The 19050-nt window shown below is 37.5% G+C and overlaps 1 protein-coding gene across 2 annotated transcripts in view; it reads right to left on the reverse strand.

Annotated features, from left to right (window-relative positions):
* LOC107556028 (regulator of G-protein signaling 3-like) overlaps positions 1-19050 on the reverse strand; it is a 192718-nt gene that overhangs the window by 103230 nt on the left and 70438 nt on the right. For both annotated transcript variants that reach the window (XM_016238999.1, XM_016238998.1), the window contains exon 11: positions 5285-5416. In XM_016238999.1, the coding sequence (XP_016094485.1) occupies positions 5285-5416 (132 nt within the window). The remainder of the gene's footprint in view (positions 1-5284; positions 5417-19050) is intronic.

The following is a 19050-nucleotide window of genomic DNA, read 5'->3' on the forward strand; positions in this document are numbered from 1 at the left end:
ATCCGGCGTGATGACGTCATTACGCCGGATCTGGGTCAGCGCCGGCGCCGCCACACGCTCGCGTCATGGTACTGTCGTGAACGCACATCCACAAGTGAAGAATAAAGTTGTTATTTTTGTTTTCTTTGCGCATGTTATCTATTAGTTGTCTATGGGAGGGTCAGAGAGCCGTCATATTTCATCAAAAATATCTTAAATTGTGTTCCGAAGATGAACGAAGGTCTTACGGGTTTCGAAAAACACGAGGGTGAGTAATTAATGACAGAATTTTCATTTTTGGGTGAACTAACCCTTTAATAACACATACAAAATAAAGCAGAAATTGAAACGAAATTAGAAATACAAAAACTTTCTTCTGGAAGTTGCGCAGTAGCTAGTCAATTAGATTGGAACTTGCCATTTCAGCTGGTTCTTGCCCGTTTTGGTATGTGCGTGTGTGTGTTTTTTTTATTATTATTTTATTTTATTTTTTTATAAGAATTAAATTATAAATTCATAATAGGCCTTTTATGTGAATAAAATCCTAACATTACATCAACAAGATTAAAGTAGCAATATTTTGAGAATGAAAACAACATTTCAAGAATAAAGTTATAGCATTATGAGAATATATCTAAAAAGTAACCTCAAAGGGAACAGTCTTATCAAACGCTTAACGTAACAAATGCTATACATTGCTTAATCTTCTAACACATCAACCAAGAAGAACCAAAATTCTCTCACTTTTTCTTTGACATTTCACTATCTATACTGTGAAATGCTCAATTAAAAAATCAATAGGGGTTATGTGCAACAGACTTCCGTATTCTGTTAACCTGGTCTCGCTGCTTCCAGTTCAAGCGTTTTGCATATGCTTCGTTAAACATGAAGGAGTTTTACTCCAGATGCCTTCAAAGTAGATACCAAAGATTATCATAACTAATGTCTATCACATATGCGGAATGATATCTAAAAGTTTTTTATTTGTATTCTTTTCACTAACATTTATATAAAAAAATTTAATAAAACGTCAACAATAAAAACAGCTAGCTAGTTTAACTGATTATCTTAAAAGTCCATAGATATCGCTATTATTTATTACGGCTGTTAGTACGTTCTCCGACAAGCGGAAGTGATGAGACCCGTTTTCGGGGTTTGGTCAGGTGACGTTCAACATGTACTCTATTACAGTAACTTAAACTGAAAATTAAAATAAGTTCTTGTCTCATGTAACCACTCTCTGTGCATTTTCTTTTCTGAGAATGCATGTTGGCATCTGCCTAATTTGGCCAGTATCTACCAGGTAAAAGATTAATTTGCACCAAAATATGGAAACTGATGGGTGCTTGGTGCCCATGCATGCTTTTTGTTCCTTTTTTCCCCAAATATATTTCTTATTTCATGTCTGGATGTCTGAAACCGAAACAAAAATAATTAATTCTAAATAATAGAATATTAGAATGGTTACGGTTGCAAAAATGCAACATTACTGATAATTACAAAAGTATGCCTCCAGTGTCAGTTTAATTCTATTTAAGTTCAGCATTTCTTTCTTTTGTCCCCAAAAGCCAGGAAAATAAAGTAAATACATCAAACAATAACTGAGCCATTGTTCACTGAGAGCAGACAGAACACACTGAGCTTGTAGGTTGACCGCAGTCAGCCGTGGCATCGTTACAGAGCACAATGAAATAAAAAGTTTATGGAAGGAAATGACAGTTAGATGACATTTCCCGTGAGTCTCCACATGGCCGTTAATCTAGCTGCTCTTGTGTCTGTGTCAGAGCATGTCTGCGTGTGTCACACTGCTCTCTGTGCCTGTATGATTCATGTGAACACATCATTTCCTCTTATATCACACAAGAGCATCACAGTGTCAAACACAGACACACAGCTGTATACCTGACATAATGTGATTCAATACTGACTACAAATTCATTAAAGCACACAAATATGTACAGGCTTCCAATGAATGTTCCACACCTTGACCAATGAATGTTCCAGGACATTTTGAAATTTTGACATACTAGACTGTATTAATTTTAGGTAATAATATGCTTTTCCTGGACCATGGGAAACCAGAATATATTACTGTATTTTTGGGAACATAATTTGCACCTGACTATAAGTTAAAACTACATAGTTGAGAAAGAGAGAGAGAGATAAATTGCATCGGTGCATAAGTCACATTAGTATTACATTCAGAAATAATGAAAAATAAATAAGCATAATAAACATCAGAACAGGGATGAAAAATACAAGTATATATATATATATATATATATATATATATATATATAAATTATGGTGCCATTCATTCTAAACTAAATTTATTAACACCAAGCCTAAACAAATTTATTTAAAATGAAACTGAAACTAGCATGGTGTGGTAAATGTGCCATAGATAAACTGAAGTAGCCTACCTCTCTCATTCGGCAAATCCAAATGAGTGCACGTTGTGCATGTTTTGCATACTTGACATTGATTGCATTATATAAGTCACCTTGGAATATAAATTGCAGCATGTTTCTGGTCATAAAAAGGCTATATTCTTATATTCTGGAAAATATGGTATATCTGTCATGACCGGTATAGGAAGGAAGCTGTCATATTTAGAAGTTCTCATGAGCTCGATAATTGGCTTCCCGAATGACAGCATCAGTTTGCTCGCCAAGAGAAAACACGTACGAAAGTTCACCACCAACACTGAAGCATCAGCTGTCTTCACTTCACTGTTCTCTCTACACAAATGACTGTAATTCGACTGAGCCCTCTATAAAAAATAAAAAAATAAAAACCTTCAGATTCAGAATATTTCTATTCATTCACCTGCTGTAGACAATCATCCTTTTCAACCATCTTTATTGTACAAAGGATTTCACATTTGGTACAACAAGAGAATCTGAGGAATTAAAGATGTTTGCAAGTTTTGAACAAAATGGCAATTTTGTCAAGTTTAGGGTTAATCTGCTAAATAAGGGTAGAGAGCAGTGGGAATATATCAAATGAGAAAGTAAGCACAACATTCAGAACATGCTTAGTTCTACATTTGCAAAATTTTTCTGAAGCTATATTTGAAAGAATGTTTCCTAATCGTAGTCTTATTTGTGGCCGATGTCAACAGACCCCAGTCACCATCTACAATACGTTTTGGTTCTGTGTGGAGTACCTTGAAATTTAATTTGTGTGTGTGTGTGTGTGTGTGTGTGTGTTCTGGTAGATATGGTTTATGAGGACACAAATGTGTATAATGACATGAGTACTACAACGTATTGCTAGCACTGTACAAAGAAGGACAGTTTATTGTTCCGTGGCCAGAAAATAAATATTCCTTGAATTGATAAATGATTATATTGTCTGCTCGGTGGACGGACAGATCAAATAATTGTAATATTGATTCTGCTACAGTTAATTCGAAGATATAATCTAAATATTTATTATGAATCATAACCATTTATGATTCGTCATAAATATTCCCCTTTTTAGAGCTAATAAATAATAATAAATGTTACAAAATGGTGTTTTATGAAATTCACAAATTGCCAGTAGTTTTCTGTGAGGGGTAGGTTTAAGTGTAGGGTCGGTGTAGGGTGATAGAAAATACAGTTTGTACAGTATAAAAACCATTACGCCTATGGAGAGTCCCCGTAAATCATGTATGCAAGAATGTGTGTGTGTGTGTTTATATTTTATTATTTACTTTTGGTCTTATTTTGTTCCTGCTGTCTGAGACTTGCAACTCATTTTGGGAGTTGCAGTCCTAAATCATGTACAAGACAGACACACAGAGAGACATTTAAACTGATCAGCCACATTGCACAACTGCAGTGAGTCCTGCTTGAAAAACCCATCTGGAACACCGCAAACAGACAGACAGACGGCCAGAATGATGGAACAGAGAGGTGAAGAGAGGCATAAAGCAAAAGAGAGGCAGAGAAAATGATTGAAAAGCAGTGAAAGCTGATTCAAAGGCTGATAAAAGCATCTGTGATCAACACACACCTTCTCTTTCATGTGAATGGAGAGCAGAGGAATAAATGATAGCAGGTGCAAGATCTGACTCAAAGCCTATTGGACTAATTCTGTCTTCCAAATCAATGTGGAATATTTCTACTAAATATCAGACTTCTAGCCATATATATCAGCGCTCTGTTGGCTGAAGCCTCACATACAAAAAATGGCATTATTAGCACATATTAACAGACTCGCTGATGCATTTGTTTCATCAGAAGTGAATATTTATCATTAACAGGGTGCCACCATGTTCATGTGACATCACACATCTCCAAAAAGAACCACTAGTTTAATCCAAAGTCTTATGAAGCAACATGATCACATTGTGTGGTGAATGGAGCAAAAGCATTTCTAGTTGATGCTTTGCAAGTTGATACTGAAATGTGCCGTACCTACAATCTACCTATGGAAAGAGAGCGGGTGATAACAAGAGACAATTGGATCAGCAGCACGATCCAGAAAGAGATCATTACCCAGTTTGTACATGCTGTTCAGAGAGAAAACTGTGCCACAGACGGTGATGTCTATGGACTGACAGCTAATAGTACAACAGATGTCAGCACTTCAGAGCAATTTCCTTGCAGTCTTCAGTATGCTGACAGTAATTTTGAGTCACCCGTGCTCATGGACTCACAAAGTGTGTGAACCTGCTGATGGAGAGACTAAAGGTCTTAAAGGATTAGTTCATCCAAAAATGAAAATTTTCGGACAATTTACTCACCCTTAGGCCGTCCTCATTTAGAGAAATTTAGCATTACTCATGGATTTGTTTCTTACAAACACACAGCTTTCCGCTTCACAAGATGTTAACTGATGGACTGGAGTGGTGTGGATTATTGTGATGTTTTTATCAGCTGTTTGGACTCTCATTCTGACGGCACCCATTCACTGCAGGAGATCCACTGGTGAGCAAGTGATGCAATGCTACACTTCTCCAAATCTGATGAAGAAACAAACTCATCTACATCTTGGATGGCCTGAGGAGTAGTACATTTTCAGCAAATTTTCATTTTGGGTGAACTATTCCTTTAAGTCTTGAGGCATTAATGTTCAACCAGATAAGAAAGTATGTTACAAAGATTGGTTTGAAAATGCATGAAAAACTAAGAAGAACCTGCTTATCCCAAATAATGAGAGTTTGGAGAACCGTCCCACGCACTGCATGTACATGATCAACCTATGTAAGATGTAGAAACACTGATGGGGCAAATGGCTTGAAACTCTACCACATCAGCTTAAGGCCCTTATTGTTAAGCCCTGAATATGTCCAGAAAAAAGCGATGCACTGTACCTGCTGAGGTGGGCAGAAAGTCTGTCTCCCGTGCAGCTGTAGCTGTTTTTTGATGTTCTCGCTCAAACACTGACACACTCTTGTTTTTTGCTCCAGAGAATTTGCTTCCAGACTCAGAAGACAATCACATTTCTGCTGAGACAGAGACAGAGAGAGAGACAGAGATGAATATTGTAGTATGCAGATGTTTATGGGGTTTGGTCAAGTGACGAAAAAAATTATTTGGCTTGTTTTGTTTGTAGTGCAGAGAAGCCAGAAGTTGCTCTATGTTGAGAGAAAGAGAAAAGCTCTTATTTGCTTGTGTCTCAACTGTTTTCAAGCACTGCCAGAAGTGATTAGAGATATGGGTGTGATCCATTTTGGGGGTGATCCATCTTAAGACCCCAACTGTGCACTTCACTGATTCATACATTTGTCACAGAAGGATGATATCATAACAATGCTAACTGATGCACCACAAAAACACTTTGGTCCAATCATTACAAGGACTTTCTACTTAATGATTGTTAGAATGGGCTAATGATAATAATGATAATTCTATCCTCACAGAAAGTATTACATTTCCAATAAAACGTTTTATGTGTATTTTTTTTATCCATTTGAATTATGGGGATGCTTACATTCTTACAAATGTAAACAAATTGCGGTTTTTCCACATTTTAGCCATTAATTTGATCAAACTAACAAGCACTTTCTACATAGCGGTGTTAAGTACTTCAGTAACTCTCTGGTAAAGACAGATTCACAAATAACCTGCCTGATTTATCTCAGCTGCTCTGTGTACCCTTCAATACACATGAACTAGACAAAATGACTAGCAACATGGGTACTATCTTCTCTAATACATTAGAAGCTGTTGCCCCCATCAAACTGACAAAGGTTAGAGAAAAACATACTGTGCCATGGTACAACAGTGTAGCGAATCAGCTCATGACAGGAAATATGAATAATTAACCATAACTAGTTATAATTAACTATTCATATTTTAGATCCGCTGTAGATATTTAGCTGACCTCTCAGGGTCAACTGTCTTGTCAATTCTAAGAACGTTAATTTCCTGGTTAAGGGAAATAACTTTCTTACTGTACAATTCTACAAAGCTTGTAGTGTAAATCTGCATGATTAGTGACTCCGGTTATGAGCAAACAAAGAACAAGTCAAGTGTGATACAAGTAAGGTTTTATTAACTACATAAACACTTAAACTAGTCTAACATCCTACATACACATACCCACTAAATTACTGAAAGTGTTGTTACCTGTAGCAGAAGAACCGCTTCTCAATATTATTAACTCATCATTGTCTTTTGGTCACGTCCCAACACCATTCAAGCTGGCGGTTATTAAGCCTCTTATTAAGAAACCACAAATAGATCCTAGCAAACTGGCAAATTACAGACCCATTTCAAATCTTCCGTTTACGTCTAAAATTTTAGAAAAAGTTGTGTCTGCTCAATTGTGCTCCTTCCGGCAAAAAATTATCTCTTTGAAGAATTCAGGTTTCAGGTCAGGTTTCAGGCCCCACCGTAGCACAGAAACTGCACTTGTTAAAATTACAAATTCCTTACTTCTTGCATCATACCAAGGCTGCATCTCATTGCTAGTTTTACTTGATCTTAGTGCTGCGTTCAACACTATAGATCATGACATACTCATAGATCGATTACAAAACTATACAGGAATTCAAGGGCATGCTTTCAGATGGTTTAGATCCTACCTGTCCAACATGTTGCCACTTGGTAATATTATTAGGAAATACGGGATTAGTTTCCACTGTTATGCTGATGATACTCAACTATATACTCAACTATCTCAACAAGACCAGGTGAAACTTCTAAATTATCTAAGCTAACAGAGTGTTAGAAATGTAAAAGATTGGATGACCAATAGTTTTCTCCTATTAAATTCGGATAAGACAGAGATATTACTTATTGGACCAAAAAACAGTACACAGAATCTCTTGGATTACAATTTGCAACTAGACGGATATACAATCTGGGTGTTATATTAGATAGCAAATTGCCTTTTGAAAATCATATTTCCCATGTTACAAAAACAGCATTCTTCCATCTTAGAAACATTGCCAAGCTACGATACATGTTACCTGTTTCTGATGCAGAAAATCTTCAATAAACAAGCTACAGGTAGTCCAAAATGCAGCGGCTAGAGTCCTTACCAGGTCAAGAAAATATGATCATATTACCCCAATTTTACAGTCTCTGCACTGGCTAACTATTAAGTTCCGTCTCAGTTACAAAATATTATTACTTGCCTATAAGGCCCTTAATGGGTTAGCTCCTGCGTACCTTACTAGTCTTCTACCACGCTACAATCCATCACGCTCCCTAAGGTCGCAAAACTCTGGACTTTTGGTAGTACCTAGGATAGCAAAGTCCACTAAAGGAGGTAGAGATTTTTCGCATTTGGCTCCCAAACTCTGGAATAGACTTCGTGATAATGTTTGGGGTTCAGATACACTCTCTTTGTTTAAATCTAGATTAAAGACACATCTCTTTGGCCAAGCATTCAAATAATGCATCTCATAATCTTGGACTGCAGTTATATTTGTATATATATATGTAGAAATGCACATTATTATTCTTTAGCTTGGGTTAAACAAATCAATTTTGATTGGTTAAAACAGCAGCTACGCTTGACATCCCGTGGTAACTAGGATTTACACAAGCTTCAGTCTGGATCCAGAACATCTGAGAAGAGATGATGACAACCCCTCAGAGGACCTCAGATGATGCCAACCCTGAAACAACATACAGAACTACCAAATTTTGCTATAAGTTTGATTGCATCATATAATAATTGCTGTTAATAGTGTTCATCGTCTGTTTGATTACGTCTTTAATTGATTTTTCCGTACTTTTCTGCCATTTGTACATTAACTGAAAGTCACCACTGATAAGCTACTACTAAATATTGTAGAAATGTAATTTGCTGAAAAGTTGCTTTGCAACTATTTGTATCATGAAAAGCGCTATACAAATAAACTTGAATTTAATTTAATTAAATGAACAAACAAATATAAATGTACGTTATGTATCATGGTCGATTCTATAGAAGGTGAATTACGCCATTAAATATATACACGTATCTATATATATATATATATACAGTATATACACACACATATTGCAATATGTAAAAATACTATAGTACAATTGTAAGGAAAAACATCTGTATTGTGAGAAAAAAGTCCTGACTGACTCTACGGCAAGACAATTCCCTCTTAGTTACTGTTGCTATGTCCAACTAGCCATGGCGCTCTCACGCCACTCATCATGTTCTCACGCAGTGATAAATGCATTGCGGAGCAAAGAGGACACTGACACACCGACAGACAAGACAGAACAGGTCACTTTTGGCATGAAACAAAGTCTCAGATTCCAAATTTTGACATTTTTTTAAAAGAAAGTCAAATAAATACAGTTTTGTGGCTCTGTAATGTGTCAAGACAGATCGCTGTAGCGCCTCAGGTCAAGCAACACGTGAACCGATCATCTCTTCCACTTTCCTAGTTATAGTACAAAATAAACATGAATGAACATCAGAAGCTATCTTGTTTCAACCGTGAAATTACATCAATACACACCATTTTTCAAGTTCAAGTCCACCAGCGTTTATCTACTCTCCTGTCTGGATTATTTGTCAGACAAAATAGCAGATCTGCCATTATGATTGGTCAGATCACCTGTCAGTCAAGCTCCCGGCGATGGGTGAATTGTAAGATATAAACTCCGAATTTTGAAAAAATTTGTTTTAATTGCAAGATGTAAACCTGCATGTACTTGTAAACTCGCAATTAATTAGCAATTTTGAGATACAAACTTGCAATTCTGAGAAAAGAAAGTCTGAATTCTGAAATAAAAATGTGCAATTACTTTATTTTAATTAATTTTTTTGTTTGTTTGTTTGTTTTTTATTTCATGGTGGAATTAAAATGTAATTCTGAAGGGCTGGAATGTGTTTAATGCAGTTTAATCCTGTGCATTAAAATGGTTTAATGCACAGGGAGTTCCAATCAGTTTAATCACCATTCTATTAATGTCCAGCCTTCATTGAAGCACACACATTACTCGCACATAGTAGTCACATACTTTCTTGGAGGCAACCAATATCCATATGCAGTGACATTTACATATATAGTGATTTTTATCTTACAAATGAGGAACATCACAAGCAATCTGTATGCGCCAACAATATTTGCAGAACACAATGGCAAGTTTAAAATATAAATGAGATCAGTAAACAACAACATATGGCATATACAGTGGGTACGGAAAGTACTTGTTGGGTCTTTCCCAAAAAGACTCATGGCTGTATTCGATCAAAAGGGTGCTTCTACTAAATATTGAGCAAAGGGTCTGAATACTTAGGACCATGTGATATTTCAGTTTTTCTTTTTTAATAAATCTGCAAAAATGTCAACAATTCTGTGTTTTTCTGTCAATATGGGGTGCTGTGTGTACATTAATGAGGAAAAAAATTAACTTAAATGATTTTAGCAAATGGCTGCAATATAACAAAGAGTGAAAAATTTAAGGGGGTCTGAATACTTTCCGTACCCACTGTATATGAATCAGTGTTGAGTGTCATGTGTTATCATTTAAATTTTAAAGATGTGGCATGACACGACGCTTCTCGTCCGGTGCGCGACCGCCTGAAACGTTGTTTTCTTCACCTCCATGCCCAAACGTTTTTTTAAACATTGTACCAGGTGTAAACACTGAAGTGGTCATAAAATCCACCCAAATCATGTCTCACGGGTAATGGATGAAGTTTAGCATAGATGATATAGCATTTATGCCTCAATGTAAGACAGAAAAGAAACAAAGCACAGATGCTAGGGGGAAGCTGCTCTGTTATTGTATGAAGAATGATGAAGCGCAGTGGCTTCTCAGCCCAGCACCAAAATCAATACAAGTCATTCTCCTCGATCCATCATTTCAACTTAATAAAGTGGCTTGAGACCATCAGTCCCTATAAAGCTGCATATATCTGGTGCTGATGATGTCATTATTGAAAGGCATTAAAGAAAGTTATTGAAGGAACAGTTTCTTTTAAAAATATTTTGTCATAATTCGCTCAATGTTATTCCAGGCCTGTATCATTTTCTTCATTGAAATGTTAGGAAGAATGTCTGTTTTGCTCTTTTGCAAACAATGGAACTGGACAATGATATATGGATGACAGATTTTAATTTTAGGATGATTTCTTCTTTAAATCAATGTATGTCCCATCACATGAGAAAAATGCACATGAACTCATGTTGTGATTTGTTTGACACTTTAATAAAATGATCACATAATTTTACATTGAAATGGGGTTTATGAAACAGGATTCTAAAAAACAAAAGGTCATCCAACATTCAACTATTCAACTGAGATCCTAAAAGATTAGCAAATTCGCACAGCCTCCACCACAAAACAGAGTAACTGGGAACATCCTATTCCAGAAATGTGTTCCTGGACAACTATCAGCCAGATCTTCAGCTCAGATATGAGCTGCATCTGGCTGCCTCAGGGACGAAGAGACTTCTGTTCCAACATTTCCCAGCTGCTGTTGGTCTCTTCATCCAGCCACAGACCAGAGCCCCCGAACCAGGAAGACTGGCTGTGGCACATTAGGATAACTGTCACAGCTCATGGGGCATTCTAATGATGCAGTCAGAGACTAGACTGATTACACATTTAATAATATTAAACACACATGGGAAACTGGTCTTTTTCATTTAGTATTTTCCCTTCTGCAGTTAGAGAGACTATTTTAAGTGCCTGTGTGCCTAACATTTTAATGAAGGGCCTTTGTGGCTAACATGTCTTTACCTTGGGATTTTGGAACTGGACATATCTAAAATGATTTTAGGCCTTTTTTAGGGACACCATCTCTACCGACAATTTACAAATTTCATACATCACAGGCAATTCCACTATGGGCTACCGAAATTGGCTAGGTTGTCCCAACTTAAACAGTACCGTAAGGAAATCAACATGCCATATACAGGTGCATCTCAAAAATGATTGTCTTCTGGACAACTGTCAGATCAGCAGTCTTCCCCATGCTTGTGTAGCCTAGTGAACCAAACTGAGAGACCATTTTGAAGGCTCAGGAAACCTTTGCAGGTGTTTTGAGTTGATTAGCTGATTGGCATGTCACCATATTCTAATTTGTTGTGATAGTGAATTGGTGGGTTTTTGTTAAATGTGAGACAAAATCATCACAATTAAAAGAACCAAAGACTTAAACTACTTCCGTCTGTGTGCATTGAATTTATTTAATACACAAATTTCACAATTTGAGTTGAATTACTGAAATAAATTAACTTTTCCATGACATTCTAATTTATTGAGATGCACCTGTAGTTAACCATCAGAACCTCAGACAAAATTTAGCTTGTTTGCCGTTTTACAATTATTTTGAAAGAAGAAGCCTAGTCTGTAGCACTGGTCATCTTATAAAAAAAGACCCACTGAGGTTCATCAACAGCATTTAATATAAAACAAATGAACTTTATTCTCTTGTGGTTGGCTATTTTATCAGAAAGCTAAGTAACAAGTACAAAAGTATATTTGAAAGTCAACTCTGCTGAAACTGAACCCATTTTAAAAAGCATTAACTTAAATTAAATTCTACAAATTAGTACTGTGGTGGTACCATGGTACAGTGATGGTATTATATGGTAATAGTATTAAATGGTATGTTGATATAGACAAAATGTACTATGATTGTCATATACATACATATTTAAATTTCATCTAAATATTTTTTTTTATCCAAAGCAACTTATAAAATAGGAATATCACAAGCAATTTTTCATAAGAGCCAACCGTATTCATAGTACACAATGCTAAATTAAAAGTTTAATTTAGATGTAGAGTGTGTCATGGGATAGTGCAGGCAAAGGAAATATTTGAGACGAGAATCTCAATGTAACAGTTGTTTTTTTTACTTTATTAAATAAAACAAAAAACACACTGGAGCATAGGAAAACCATACAAGCAATGCAAGCCAACCTATATGATCATGGGACAGTACAACTCCTCCCGGTAGGCACCTCTTGACGCTGTAAAAAATACTACACCTAAGTGATGGAGGAGGTGATGATGGCTATCAGGGGGTGGGTAGAAGGGCCAGGACACCCGAGAGGATGAGCCCATGGAGGAACAAGCGGAGGAAAAGACAACTGTGGAGCTGGCAGAGGAAAAGACAATAGAGGAGATGGCAGGGGAGGTCCTGAAGGAACCAGTGGAGTGGGATGCCTTGACAGAGCTGGAGGAATGAAGGACCATGGTGGAGTCTTAGTTGGTGCAGTCCAGAATGGAGCCAGGTAGAAAAAAAGACTGAGGTGGAGTCAGGGAGGCTGGAGACCAAGTTGCTGGACCAGAGGGGCAAGGCAGAGCTGAAGGATCCGAAGGGGAGCTGGGGGCTCAGAAGACCTAGGCAGACCCAGTGGGAACAAGGATGATGGTAGAGCCAGAGGGTTGGAAGAACCCGGTGGAGCAGAAGGAATGAAGGGCTCAGGTGCAGCTGGAGGCCCAGAAGTTCACAGTGATTAAGGACCCTGGTAAAGCCAGAGGGATGAGAGGCTACAGGGTCCATGGTGGGTCTTTTTGCTGGCTCGGGGCCGTAGCAGGTGGGAAGAGGGGTGGGGATGGACCAGGGAGGAGTTCTGGGATGGAGATCGACACCCAGACAACAAGAGTAGCCGAAGAAACTATGACCAATTGGTAATGTTGTTCTCTTCAACTTCTCAAGCGGTAATGGAGGTTCCACTCAGCCACAGTGCATACTCTATGTATTGATCCAGGATACAGGTGGTGTCTCCAGTGATCTAAACTTGATGAACTCCTCCACATAATTTTCCAGTGGGCATCCATTCTGGTGGAGGCAGAGTAGCCGGTCTTTCGGGTGAATGGTGGCTGCTGCTAGATCCGTTATCAGCAGTTGGTGCAGGTAAAGGAGAGATTTGAAGCGAGGATCTCAATGCAGCAGTCTTTATTAAATAAACAAAACAAAAACACTCTGGAGCAAAGGAAAACCTCAGAAGCAAGGTAAACCAACTTTTACAATGCCATGAAAGAGTGACGGTAAAATGCAGACAGAAATAAGTTGTATTATGCTTGTCTTCAGCTGCTCCTTTAAATCTGTGATAACCTCAGCAGACCAGGTGGAGGGGAGAGTGACTTTGTGCTTCTTCGTGAAGAAACAATGAAGTGCCGCTCATACAGTAATCATAACTGGCAGGAAGCATACACATGTATCGATGTCAGAGGTGCAGTTCCAGTGAACTGAAAGACTGGCCAAAAGAGCATTGTAGCACTTAAATTTATCAAGGAGCCTGGCATGAGACTTACAGCAACATTAAAGGATCAGCAGAGGAATATCTGGCAAGTACTGATCACTTGCTGCATGTGACAACAATATCCTTTTTCTTTATATGTCTGGGCTATAGGGTGGGATAGCCAGACGGAAACCATTACTTACTAAAAACAACAAATTCTATGCTCGCCTAAATATTGGCAAGCCCATGTTGCAAAATGATTTATAGTTTGATGAAACCAAGTTGAAACTATAATTTTGGCCAAAACGTTTGGTGTAAAAACAAGACAACTCGTAACTCAAACAACACCATACCCATGATGAAGAGTGGTGGTGCAAGCATCATGCTATAGGACTGCTTCTCTTCAGCTGGGACTGGGGCAGTAGTCAAGACAAAAGGACAATTTGATAGTAATACTGGACCAATTTGGCACAAAACCAGCAGGCCTCCATTTCAAAGCTGAAGATGAATGTAAATTTCATCTTTCCGCTTGATCATAACCCCACATAACACATTTCTAGATCAACAAATGAATGGTTTTCAAAGAAAAAAAAACATTTTGCAATGGCTGAGCAAGAGCCCAGAACTAAATCCAATCGAACAACTAGTGAAATGACTTGAAGAGGGCTGTAGACAGGAGATTTAATCGATCTGGAGCTCTTTTACTAGGAAGAGTGGGAAAAAAATGACAAATCCACCCACCCATTCTCTGAACCGCTTGTCCTCTGTAGGGTCGCGAGGTTCTGGAGCCTATCCCAGCATCTTGGGTCGTAGGCAGGGAAATTGACAAATCGAGATGCGCTAAGTTGAAAATGACTCTGCTGTAATAAACGCAAAGGTGCTTTAACCTTTAGTTAGTGTTAGTTGAGGGTTTGCACATTGTATGTTTAGGTTAAAAGTTTCTACTTTTTGTTACTTAATAACTTGATTGCAATATCACATTAAAGGTGGAAACCTGGTGGTGACCTGACAATTTATTTGGAATAATTTTTACATCTCAGATCCCTGTGATTCTAACAGGGGTGTACAGCATCTATCCTTTATTGAAACAGCAATGCCAGAGTCTCAAATTTTACCCAAATGTTTGTGCGTGCTGTTTTTTATGCTTATTGTAATATTGGTATGATAGCTTGGTAACATGCCAACACAAACCTTTGTTGGAACTCTATTCCAATATAATCTAATCCACAAAGACAATTCTACTGGTTTTCCAAGTCAGCCACTTACAAGCTGTTTAGAGCTTCAGTTTAGAAGCTGACTGTGTTCATAGTAGACAGCAATGTAGCTCACTAGGTTTTGGAACGTAGCTTAAGTGTGTCCAAGGCAGTATATTATGTAATATAATTATTGGTCTTTTTGTATTTCCCAAAACTACACATTTTCCAAGCCTATGGGATCAAACAGGGGCAAAACAGTTTTCAGAAAATTCCAAGCAGAGCAGAGATGACTGCCACAGCACTACATATGGCAAACATATAGCTGGCAAATTTGCTGACAAGGGCCACAGAATCCAATAACCACACACTTCCTTGAAAACACAACACGAGGAAAAAAAAACAGGAGGCATCTGTAATATATCAGTGCCTTAAAGGCTGAGTGAACTGTAAAAAGATGCCCAGGAGAACAGAGCTGTTTATCGAACTATGCTTGGATGTTATGGGTAGATTACAGTCTCAGAACACAATGAATAATTAATGCTGTCAAACACTCGTCTTACCAAGATTATATTTATGACCGCCCATTAACTGATGCTGCAGAGCTGTGGATTGCTGCTTTTTACCACAAAGTAATTAGTGCCTCATAATCATAATCATGAAAATAAGTGTTTCATGTTGAGAATGAGTGTTGAGTGCATGAATGTTGGCCAAGCTACAAGCTACTCAGTATTTATATATTTCTTTATTTATTTTCTGCATAATGCATAATAGTTATGACATCTACCAAGAGGGCTAATTGCCAAAACTTCCTCGATCACTCAGGACAAACCAACCAGTTAGCTAAAATAAAACAACACATTCAGTTATCTTATCTGTAAAGCTACATACACTGTCAAAAGTTTGGAATAATTAAGATTAATAATTAATAATAATAATTATGAAGAATAAGAATAATGTTTGGAGTTTTGGAAAAAAAAAGTCTCTTGTGCAAGGCTGGATTAATTTGATCAAAAAATTTTAATTTTATGATTGTTTATAAATTAATTAATAATAACTGAAATATTGTAATTATTATAATTACTGAATAATTGTAATTAGTTCTGAAGGATCATGTTACACTGAATTACATTTAAAAATATATAAAAAAAAAAATAATAATAATAATAATAATAAAAATTGAAATTGTAATAATATTTGACAATATTATTGTTTTTACTGTTTTTGATCAAATAAATGCAGCCTTGATGAGCGTAAGAGACTTCTTTTTAAAATAATAATAATTAAAAAAAAATCATTACATCAAACATTAATACATAATTCCAAACTTTTGAATAATAGTGTAAATAAAACCAGTAACATAGCATTTGGTCATGTTAGACCTCTACATGTTTAAAAGAGCTGAGCTACTGTCACATTACTGAATGTCATGTAACGTAACAATGTAATTTAGTTAGTTACACTGAGCAAAATTAGAATTTTTATTTTTATATCTGATGCCGCTGCACTCAGACTCTTCCTGCGCTCCAACTCTGTCTTGTTTAAATCTACATTAGGTAATAATCAGACTGCTTGTTAGCGTACATGTGGGGTGCCTGGCGATTGTGACCTGAGATGAGAGAAGCCCATCAAATCCATTTATTAGACTAATGCTTCTGAGCAAAGCACAGGGAACAGCAAAAGAGCACTGGAACATTTTTAACCCTTAAATTGTTTTTGAAGGGACAGTGAGTAGGCACAATTTAGATAAAAAAATAAATAAATACAAAATAATTAAAAGAGGGTCCCTGCAAATAGTCTAGACAAGTGACTTGGTATAAAAAATCTGGCATCATCTCACCATCTTTATCTGTAGAATGCAATGAGAAGTCTGCTAAGCTTGAGGTACATTTCCAATTTTACATCGGATACAAACTGTAAAATGAAAAAAAGTCTGTGAAAAAAATCAATTTCTAAATTAGTTTAATGCTCTTTTGACATTTGTCAGATATTTTACATAAAAAGTTCTTACTTTGCTTACATTTGATGCCAGCTGCATCCAATGCCACCTGGTTCTACCCCGTGCCACGATGCAGTGGTGTCACTAGGTGGTTGCCGTTTCACCCACACCCATTCCTCTATAATTGTCTGGTCTCTAGACATGGCTAAAGTCCCTCCATCAATGTCAGTTTATGGGTTTGCCAAGTAAAAATACCCAAGAATGAGTAGAAAAGCTCAGCAGAAAACAGTAAACCACACGATTTGAGGTTATTTGCAGCACAAAACAAGTTCAATTCTGAGGGTGTGCGTTTGTTCAAAGTATAACCCACCACTAACTGTCCACTGCAAAAACAAAACCACTTCTGGTTAACCAAACATTTTCTACTATACCTGTATTAATTCAAGATTTTACAAATGCATAAATACCCACAATTATCGTCAGTTTTCACACAGAAATTGCTCCCATTTCTGAACTGTAAACTCAGTTTGAGCCAAAACAACCTCCACAGTCTGTCTCCGGCCAGCAGTCCACATTTTCCCAGGGAAAACACATCCTCGGCACATGAAAACCAACAGTATGCATCTTACCTCCCTTCTGCAGATCCTCAGCAGTCAGCCTGGTGTGATGGGATCAACGCAGACACACAGGGGCTGTGTTCTACAGGCGAGTGGCCGCGTGCACACACAGCGCTCAGGACCACGCAGCATCTAAGAGTCAGGGGGTGGGGAAGTGGCGCTCCCACTCGCTGCCTGCATGCACACATTTTCCAGGCCTTGAGAGGCAAATGACTAGCCCAGCTGATGTCAGCCCAGGAGTAAATGTGTTTCCATTCAAACATTTGCAGCCGATGTCAGAGGAAACACACTTTGATCTGATGATCTTTTGGATTATGTAATCTATGTTAATCCATCCCTTGACAAGCTGCAATCACAGCCAGGGTTTATTTTAAGGCTGATAATGAATGATCTTACAAATTTGCAGGCCAAAGTAAATTCCTGTCTTGTTTTTTTTGTACCAAAACAGATCTATTGAAACAATGTCAGTTCAAACAATGTCAAACATTTTGTACAAACTCTTAAACTGCCATTGATTGACTATGTATTTGATTGACAGATGTAGTTTACAGACATGCTCTCAAAGCTGCCCTCTAATGTTTAGATGTTTTACATCATGCCACATTTATATTAATCACAAGTGCCCTGTATCAAACTCATCATTGCCTTCTGTACTCTGGCTTTGAGTACCAACCAGGCATGAACTTCATTTGTAGACATTATATTATTTTTGGTTTCTTTAAATTCTTTGCAATATCACCCCGTAACATATCATACTAGATCCTCCAAAATAATTCTTCTCAATGTCCTCAGACAATGTCCTCAATGTCCCATTTTGCTGCTCCTATTTTATGTTTCTCTCCTGCTAGTCTTTGTAAATATGGAAGCAATTCTTAATTCACTTGCTTGGTTAAAAAAATGGCAAAACAAACAATGAACACTTCTGGATTCTTTGGTGCAGTGATTCTTGTCATGTTGAGCTGGCTGATATGCCATTTATATTTGCACTCAGACCGTTTTAACAAACAAAACCATAAAAGCGTTCCCTAACCAGAAGCCATAGTGGGAAGGTACAGTTTCTGCTCAAAGAACAGGATGCAACTTTTAGATCTGGCAATATGCTGGCCAACAGTAATGTCAGGAGGAGAGAAGTGAAAAAGTGAAAGTGACGTGAGGCCAAGTATGTTGACCCATACTCGGAATTAGTGCTCTGCATTTATCCCATCGAAAGTGCACACACACACAGCAGTGAACACACACACACACCTTGAACACACACCCGGAGCAGTGGGCAGCCTTTTTTTTTTGCGCGGCGCCCGGGGAGCAGTTGGTGGGTTCGGTGCCTTGCTCAAGGGCACCTCAGTGGTGGTATTGAAGGTGGGAGAGAGTGCTGTACATTCACTCCCCCCACCTACAATCCCTGCCGGTACGAGACTCGAACCCACAACCTTTGGGTTACGAGTCCGATTCTCTAACCATTAGGCCAAGAAAAAGAGCATCAGTGTATGTATGGGTGGTATGTGGAGTTTGTACGAAATATATATCTTATAATATATATTTATAATATAGCTTGCTATATTCTTTTTCTATTCTAGCTTTCTTTTTTTTAATGATATTTTTTTTTTTTTACTTGCTACGTGTACTGCGTATATCATTGCTCTTTTGTTGATTTTGATAGCTTCCATTGTCCTCATTTGTAAGTCGCTTTGGATAAAAGCGTCTGCTAAATGACTAAATGTAATATAT

This window comes from Sinocyclocheilus grahami, unplaced genomic scaffold (assembly GCF_001515645.1).
Source record: "Sinocyclocheilus grahami isolate Dianchi unplaced genomic scaffold, SAMN03320097.WGS_v1.1 scaffold553.1, whole genome shotgun sequence".
In the NCBI taxonomy this organism is placed as follows: domain Eukaryota; kingdom Metazoa; phylum Chordata; class Actinopteri; order Cypriniformes; family Cyprinidae; genus Sinocyclocheilus; species Sinocyclocheilus grahami.